The 9,594-nt window shown below is 35.9% G+C and overlaps 1 protein-coding gene across 1 annotated transcript in view; it reads left to right on the plus strand.

The window, feature by feature from the left end:
* Nucleotides 1-9,594, plus strand: part of LOC104528488 (ankyrin repeat and sterile alpha motif domain-containing protein 1B) — a gene marked incomplete at both ends in the record, with an annotated part of 211,366 nt that overhangs the window by 100,162 nt on the left and 101,610 nt on the right. Inside the window, one exon of the mRNA XM_029086091.1 lies at nucleotides 5,695-5,831. Coding sequence (XP_028941924.1) covers nucleotides 5,695-5,831 — 137 coding nt within the window. The remainder of the gene's footprint in view (nucleotides 1-5,694; nucleotides 5,832-9,594) is intronic.

Genomic DNA, 9,594 nt, shown 5'->3' on the forward strand with positions numbered 1-9,594 from the left:
GCTTAGGGCTTGTTCCTCTGACCTAATATTTCTTCAGGATGATATGTCTAAATATAGAATGTATTCTAAATTCTAATTAAAACTGTTATAATAGGTTTTCATTGACTTAAAGAGGAGTTCAGCATGGTCGCTGAAATGTAGCTGTATTTAGAGAAATCCCACCTTGCAAGTTTGAATATCAGTTTCTGAATCACTCAAGACTGAGAAAAAAATAATGCAAGTTCTTTGGATAGCAATTTAGTTACTAGCATGTAAATACATAAGTTTAACTGTAGGCCCTGAAATTGGGTTCCAAAAATCAGTCTTATTAGATAGACGTATATAACACATTACATAATGTCATTTTCATTTTACTCAGAAATCTTTTTCATACTGAAAGACTGCATTACAAATGAATCACTGAGTACTTATGTCAGTGATAGCAGACCAACTTTTCTTCCTATGAAAGGATTAGTTATGATGTTAATTCTTATATCATACTTTTTGTGTGAGACGTGAGGTTAGTGTACATTCATAGTTAAATATTTTTATGAACAAGATAACTATGCTTATACTAATTAAGCTTCAATAATATTGAACTGGGTAACAGATAAAACTGAACACTGCACAAAAGGCATCTCTTCTTCACAATTGTATTATATATGACAGTCTGGTGCAATATAGATTTTGAGGTGTTTGTTTTGCGGCTTCCTTCCTCTTTTAATGTTCTCATAAAAAGTACTGTAAAAAAATAAACATTTCCCATATGAAATTACTTTAAAACTCTTAAATTTGTACATTTGAAATAAACAATTATGTGTATTAGTCCTTATTCAATGCTATTCAGTTTCCTTTTATCATTTTCCTACAAGAATATAAAAAATAACTGTTGGTAAAATATGGAATAACTGGAATAGACCAGTAAAAAGCTAATCTGGATTTGGTGGAGTAGATTCAATATTAATAGGTTTGAGTATAACTGAAATCAAGCCACCTGTCTCTAATGAAAGGGTGTAGCTCTAATTTAAATAATGCTAGTGAGGCTTGAGACTAAAAAATTTTTAAATGGTGGTAGGAGCAACCTGACCTTCAGATTCCAAACAATGACGTCAACATTTGTAATTACAGTCTTTTGATGCATAAGGAAAAGATAAATATGCACAGGCAAGTTGTATGAAGCACTAGTGTGACAATTGCTGTAAATATTGAGTCTGCTTCCACTGTAAATATTTCAAAATTGGGAAAAGTAGCAAATAGAATTTTAAGAGGCATTAAAATTTGGAAATTAAGATTAAGACTAAGATTTTTAAAACTGTCTAATCCTGTGAGAAATGTAAGAATCACCATCTTTTTTCATATGTCTATGAGATGATTAGTGGTAAATGTGATTGTGATGGCATTGTAATACTTTCTGTCCTTTAAAACCTTGGATGTGAGCCAATCAATCAACCAACGAACCAAGCAAGTTTGATTTGTTGATTTTCCAGGATGTAAATCAGCATAGCCATTTTTATAGTCCACACTAGATGTTTCCAGTTAATCCAAATCCCTAATTTATCTAACATTTTAAAAATTATTTTGATTATTCTGGACATAGAAAATATAGCATAATATATTTTCTTTGTCATATCCTATTCTGTTTCCTATTAAGCTATGAAACAAAAAAAAAAATGGAGGATGGAAAGTCCTCAGTAACCATTTTTACAAATCAAAAGCTCCGATTGCATAATCCTTGTGACAGTTTGATGGGGTCAGGAAGGAATATTATTTAAGCATGCTGCAATTCATCAAATGATTCCTGTAGCCTAGTGTTAGCTGACTTGTACAGAAACATCTCTTAGCTTATTGCAACTTGAGCCAGGAACTAGAAGGGAACAACAACTGTAAATACTTCCCTGTTGGCCTCATCTATAGCACCTATCAGAAACTCAGCATGAGAGCTAATCTTTCCTACATAAATTTGGTAGGTTCTCAAGTTTCCAAGTTATTTTTGCAGTATTACCATTATGGTTACCTAAAGAGGGAAAAAATGTTTGCTTTAGTTTTGTTAGCAGAGAAAGAGAAAAGAAAATGAAAACATAATTATATCATTTAATTACAAAAGAAAATTTATTCCAATCTATTTTTAATGAAACTATGAGTACTGTATATGTAAACAGAGGAGTCAGCCAGATTGGTTGCAGGAACTAATTTGGTGGTGATATTCTCTCTGATGGAGCAGATTCAGGTAGTAAATCATTATTGGTTACCTAATGGGAAGATCCTACTGTGAAAATAAACAGCTGTCCACCATAAAGAAATTGTTTACAAGAAACCATTACATGTCAGACACTTTATTCCCCTGAGAAAGGAGTGAAGGCATGAAATACTGAGCAGTTAGATTTGTTCTAGGATATTTATTTCAAAGAAAAATATTTGGATTTTTTTTTTTTTTTTCTTTTTTGCAAAGCTTTATGTTTAGATTCTAAAAGCATGATCCTTTTTCGCATTACCACTTTATTTGGCTTGGAATGAAAGACTGTAACTACTCTTTTTTTGAAATTTTGTATATTCCTGAATTGGTTATAGTTGTATGCACACACTGTAGCTGGAGAAATTTTTCTCAGCCCTATCAAGTTGGGGTATGTAACTGCCCTGCCTCCACTCATGAATATCTTCCAATAAATTTTCATTCCAAAAATGTCACTCCCAGTAAGTTTAATGCTTCTCAGGTGGAAATGAGGCAAATCTAGGGGCAAATCCTAATTTTCAGTGACCTGTCATTGAAGAGAATGAGAAGTCTTTCCTCTGGAAAGACTAGAATCTTGCTTATACAACTTGAATCCTCTGTTCACCTCTTTTGCATATTTAAAGCATGAGTAAACTAAGCTGAGGTGACCATCATTAAGGGCTTGAAACAGAATGATATGGTGGGCAGAAAACTCTGTTTATTATCAGCAGCACCAATCTATATTTCAAACTATCTGGCCTTTAAGAGATACATCTCTGAGATACTTTTGCATCTGCAAAACTTCCTGATTTCACTTGCAAGGTTTTCATGTGATAAATAGCTGAAGGGCAGCAGTGTGTAAGCACAGCCACACATGCTTCATAGCAAAAGAACAGTGACAGAAATGCAGGGACTGCTGAGATACTGGGGAGTCTATGTTCATCATAGGTTTAGCTAGTTTGCAGAGACAATTGTTCTGTTTGTTTCTCATGCTAGCAATTAAATAAATAACTGCACTAAGTGTACTTAACTAGACTCACGTGGAACATTTCTCACTCTAAAAGTGATTTCTTAGCTTCCTCGATGGTGCCTGTGTTACCATGTGTCTTGGCAGCAGGGCAGAGCATTCTCAAGGCACGTCTCTGATTCCTTAGTCAGGGATGTTCATTGATAACTGTCTGTTAAAGAGTCTGTCCACAGAGTGAAAGAAGATGATATTTCATATTCTGAAGCAAAAGAGGATAAGACTTTTAGCTCAATTAAGATGCTCCTAACATTCATATTTAGCCTTCATCCTCACTATGTGATTTCCAAAGAAGAAAATAAAGGCCTTGGTGGGAAGTCTTCCTGTTGAATCCCTGTCTCTCCTTCGATGAGCTAGGCTTTCAAATCACAGGATACCTGTTCACATTCTGCACATAAACAGTATTCCAGTTAGATATCAGGTCAGACAGGAAAGCATAAGAGAGAAGTCTTTCTGGAATGCCATCCAAGTTCTTTCATGTTAGGGATGTTATTATGAGGATTCATCTTAAGTTCCTTTCTAAGGCTGTGTAAAAATTTGTCTGATTTATCATATTAACACACACATATTACTTTCTGAATTAAATTAATTAAGATCCAAGGTTTCTGTGTATGCTTACAATGATTCAGGAAAAGCCCTTCTATGTCTTAAGACTGTATGCCTAAAGGTCTGGCAGCTGTGGTGCAGGTGCTTTTCAACAACATTGGAATTGTCTGTTTCTGAGACAGGGAGGGTTCACTCTGTCAAGACTCTAAGGCTATCTACAGGATCTTTCCATTTTCATGTCTGACAAACTGCCACACAAACTTTCATTTGCATTTTCATTAAGTGTAACAGTATTGCTGAAATATTCCAGCCTAGTATTTCATTTAGAAGAACAGTTTGTTAGTCTGTATTTGACTAGAAGAAGCTTTAAGACCTCATCCAGATATGTAGTGTTTCTAAGGGGGGTATTTCTTAGAATTGTTCATGCCATGGAAGTATTTGTAAATTAGAAAGATTATAAAGTTTACATTCTTGCAACTATTCATCTTTATCCTTTGTTAGCTACGTTAATGTAACTGAGTATTACCTTCCTTTTGAAATTTCTGTTATACTTCCAAGAATTCTTTGAGGTTAATAGGGTTGAGGAGAAGCATCTGTCATTGCTTTCACCAGGGCATTTGTGACTTGTGCAGATGGAGGAGCTTATGTGTATTCCTGCAGAAGTTAGGCAAAAATTCCCCAGCTAACAGCACTGGAGCTGCTTTTGTTTATTTGGAGTTTGGGTTTTTCTGGACTGGATTTGCTCACAAAGTGAAAGCACATATGGCAGATCCACCTTAATTACAAAGAAACAGGCTTTCTTCTGTGAACTCTGCAGGCTGTCAGCTGAGGTCCACAGACATAAGATCTGAATGTAATCATTGCGTAATACAGAGCTGCAGGTGTTAACAGCACATTTAGGAACATGGAGCACATGTCTTTGTGACCCACAAAGAAAGGTACTCAATAAATGCACAGGCACTGTAAAGACTTCCATAACCATGCATAGGCAATGACATTTTCCCCAGAATCTGAACTAAAGGATTTATTTAATAATACAATTCTAAAGACATGAAATAATGTAGAGCTTTTGGCTTCCTGCTAAGTCATTCTGGTACTTGGTTGCCATCACAGCTGGGAAGCTATGCCTTTTTTCAGCCCTCTCTATCCTCTGACCTGATTTTCACTAACTTTACTTTACACTGTTGAAACAACATAAAGAACATTTAGAGAAGGTAGGAATGATATTTTAAGTCCCTTTAATGGTCCTTCTCAGTGCCATAAAATGGTAACAGCATCACAAAATATGTCTAAACAGCAGTTTCCCATGTACCTGCAGGCATGTAGACATTTTTAAGCCAGCTGTAGGTAATCTAGCTGAGATGATGCTAGTAAGGTAGCTACTGCAGTGCAGAGCTTTATGGAGGATAGAAATTTCATCAAAAAAGCTGAGTACATTTACGTGCAATTACTCCTTGCTGATCCGTTATGTTACTCACAGGGCAGAGGAAAGCTGTCACTGATGGCTATTAGCATGCTCTGCGTCAAGTATATGTTTATATAAATTGTTGAACTAGATCTTATCTGTTAGGATTTTCCAGGATGAGATATGAATTGCATTAGAAAGCTTCCTTTTAAGTCCCTCCTGTTTATAGTATTTGGGTTCACAATCAGTAATTCAGGGTAAAAGAAGTAAGGTATTTGTGTTTGTTTAGTGCCTTATTTTATTAAGGTATTAAGAGAGTGCTATAACCTGTCTTAATATAGAATGAGCATATAAACTGATAATGTAAGTGCAGATATGCAATATTTTCCTTACCAAATACATCTAAATTATAATAGATTTTGTAAGTTGAAATAGTGTTCTGAGTAGCATTCTGTTTTCAAAATATTTTTTTTTTATTTTAAAATGTATGAAGTATTTGTAAGTTGACATAAATGTTATTTTTATTCACAGATAATGCACCTCAGGTAGCAATTACTGCACCAGGATCTGGTAACCATAGAAACAGCTCTACAGGCCCAACACCTGACTGCTCTCCTCCATCACCAGACACTGCCCTTAAAAACATAGTGAAAGTTATACGTCCTCAGGTAGGTGATCACCATAGACATCCTCTTATTAGTCATATTTCTCATATTAAAAGCAGGCTGAGATGCATGTATTCTGAGGAGATACTATCACTATACACATATGAATAGGTCAAAACCAGATAAATAGAACGCAAAGTATATTTTGTACTTAGGAAGAAATCTCCATAGCAGGAAAAAATATTTTTTGAATGAGCCCAGCAATGCACAGAGAGGTATCAGTACATGTTGCTGGTATTTGTGTTACTTGTGTTACTAAGAAGTACACTAATGAATACATTATATTTTGGTAAGAATTATATAAGGCAGATTGTTTTGATGACGCACAAGTGAGCATGTTACAGTGATGAAGGTGGATCTTCTTTTCAGTACTTATTGGAGCACACAGTTCAGAATGTCTTGCAGAATTAAAGGTAATTACTAGGTTCACCTGCCATTTCTCTCTAGGAGCCATTGGTTTCCTATGGCTGACACAGTCAGTTCACAATAATTGTAATGACTGGCTGGTGCAGCCCATCTCTCTGTGACACTACAGTGGTTTGGGTTCCACATCCCGGTTTAAATCTAGATTACAGGGAGTCTAAATTAACAGCTGCTTCTCCTTCTCTCTTTTTATATTTGTTCCTTGTTTTGTTTGTTCCTGTAGTCTCTCTGTCCCTCCCACCCTACATCACTATAGTACTGAAATGCCTCCTTCTTTTTAAGCTGTTTTTTTATAGTAGGAGGCAAGCAAACAGAAAGGTATTGGAATATTGTTGGAACAAGCTGTTGTGTGACAGCTTATTGAAAATAGCATTTTAAAAGCTGTTTCCGTCATGATATTGCCAACAGATGGACCCAGAACACTGAATGGTGATGTTCTCCTGCTACTTTACTCTGAATGGATTCAGCAGATTCTGGGGAGCTATAGTATCATTTACTGATTCCCAGCATTCTCATCCTTCTGCAGAACAAAAGCTAGCTGTATGATATATATGGTCAGAATGTTACCACATTTGCTAAAATGTCTCTTTTGTCTCTACATGTTGCACACTTCCTACGCAGAAAACAACAGCAGAAAGGTGCATGTAGGCTAGTGCTTGATGCATGTTGTAAATCTATGCACTAATACACAAGAATGGATGCATTATAGCATTTAGATCCTATTCTGCTTCTCCTTTCTCCATGTTTTATGCACGTTGCTTCAATATTCTTCCTTTTCTTTGTTTTTGTTGCTTACCTAATCGCCTTCTCCCAAGATCTCAACCCAGGATTTTAGACAAAAAAGTTGCAAATGTTTGCAATGTGATATTTGCAAACCATTAGTGTTAATTCTGCCTGCATATTTAATTCCTTTATTCTGTGCCTACTGCATTCAATTACATGGCAAGCTCTTTGAAGGTTAATGCAGTGGGATTCTATTCTTGGCTGACCTCTCGCCACTCATGCAAAACTAATGAATAATATTATGCAATGCGTGCAAAATAATTAATTTTCTGTTGTCTGCCAGGACCTTTTTGCATTTCTCTAGCAAAATAAACAGATATTAAACAGATCAAAAACAGTGATCATATCAATTTCCAAACCAGCTATCACTCCTTTCCCCTTTTCATGTGTCTTGTGCATCCAGCACAGGAAGGTGCCAGTGAAAGGCAGAATGGGAAACTCTTCAGCAGATAGTTTCGCACTATGAAGGCTTTAGTAGCTTGGATGAAATTACGAGGGAAGTCTGGCCTTTCAACTTATATTGTTATTTTAATTTATAGCCTTAATTATCTTTCCTGGAGGGTTGTGCATATAAGTTTACTTGCAGTGAGGAGAAACATTGTGTTTCTGTGCAAGCGACAGCAGAGGGGATCAGATTCCTTCTTCCCACCAGTCTGGTGAGAGCAGGTGGTGGCAGAGAGCAGAAAAAGAGAAAACTGATGATCTGGGTTTGAAGGCAGAGATGGGGGTCGTTTTGTCTCCAGTTTTCTTTGGCCTTTTCTTTCTAAGACTGCGTGCCAGCTCACATGATGGCAGTGCATACACATGCTTCAGCATGTGACAGATTTTGAAGATGTTTGTATGAATGTGAGGTTTAGCACAGCACAGTGGCCTCCCCTCTCTCCTGTTCCAGACACTCATGTACCAAATGCAGCTGGTGGACCCTGGGACTCAGATCTCAGAAGCAGTATTAAGTTCAGTGCCACACTGCCACCAGCCTCTACTTCTGCCAGTCCTGAAGCTAGTACACTTAACAGTAATTCAGGGATCTCTTTTGTCAGGGTTCTTTTTTACCTGTGCACCTTAGCTATGGCTTGTACCTGTGATCTAGCATTTTGCAAATACTTTTCTTGTTTTCAAATTTTCACAGGATCAGTCTCTGAAAAAGAAGGTTTGTTGAAAAATTACATGTGTGCAGATAAGAAACAAACAGAATTTAGTTTGGGGTTTGAATCATTTGATCTTTTCCGGATTGTCCAGACGAGTCTTAGTAAGCTTTTAACTCATGAATTGCAAATTAACGAAGACTTTGAGAAAGTAATACAGTTTCAAGTTAGATGTATGCCACTGTAAAGTATACTAACAGCACATGGGAGAAAAAAAATGAGATGTGGTAGGAGACCAAGTAGGTTAATGTGTTAACTGTGAAGTCATCTGAAGTTTTAGGATCTCTTTCACGTTTTACTTAGTTACATTACTACATAAAGTGTAATTTACCTTACCAGGCTGTAGTTTTAGAAATTGATAGTAAAATTGAGTTTGTTCTACCACAATGCCTATAGCTCCCAGTCTGAATGAAGCCTGAACAAAACTGGGCTGTGTGTGATGCTTCATGGTTTTGTTTGGGGTTTTTTTGGGTTGTTTTTTTTTTTTTATTAGCCACTCAATTTAATAAGACTCTCCTTACTTATTTATTTGTTCAGTTCCATTTGAACAGATAAACTATATACATAGAGGGAGAAATGTCACCTTTTTTTACAAGAGACTGTTTCTTTTGCCAGTGCTATTCACTTGTGGGTTGTCCTGGTTTTTGCTAGGATAGGGTTAATTTTCTTCTTCGTAGTTAAACTATTACAGAGTCATTGGCCAATTCTCAAATTCGATTCTGACTTCTCACCTTTTAAATTCTTTATTAAATGTAATACACAATTTGCGTATTCTCTTCTTGTCTTTCTAAGATACGTTTCAAAAGGCTAACTGTAGGTACAGCTTTTGATGTCTAAATAAGGACTAAAAGTTACTTGTATTTTATCTATCGTGAATTAGTATTTTCCGCATTTTATGTGAAAAACCAAGCTCCCTAAGATTGTTGTTTCAGTAATATAAAGAGGCCCTCTGGTAGAAAGACAAAGGAACAGAGAATTTCAGTGTTTCTTACATAATGAAATTTCATCATCTTATTCTTGCTGGTTTTATTGCAATAAATTCTGCAATTATCTTTTTTTTGTTTTTTTTTTTTTTTTTTTGGTCGGTTTGGATGTGCTGTCTTTACATTAGTCATCATTTTTTCTATTTATCTTTTTTAACCTCTTTAAACAAAGGTACAGTTCCATCTATGGTTCATCATTCCCCTGGCTAAGACATTTAGCCATATAATAGAAGAAAATAGTTTAAATGTTAGAGGACAAAAGAAATTGTGTCATTTTTCTGCAAGCAGCAACAGAATCTTGCAGGACACCTGTAGCATCTGATAGACTTTTCTCACTTGTTTGGGCTACCAGGTTTGTCTTGACTAATATAATTTTGTGCATGCACAGTGAGCCTGGCATAACTATGTAGGTGTAGTTCATCTAGGCATAGG

Source organism: Antrostomus carolinensis, unplaced genomic scaffold, assembly GCF_000700745.2.
Source record: "Antrostomus carolinensis isolate BGI_N321 unplaced genomic scaffold, ASM70074v2 scaffold2437, whole genome shotgun sequence".
Lineage (NCBI taxonomy): Eukaryota > Metazoa > Chordata > Aves > Caprimulgiformes > Caprimulgidae > Antrostomus > Antrostomus carolinensis.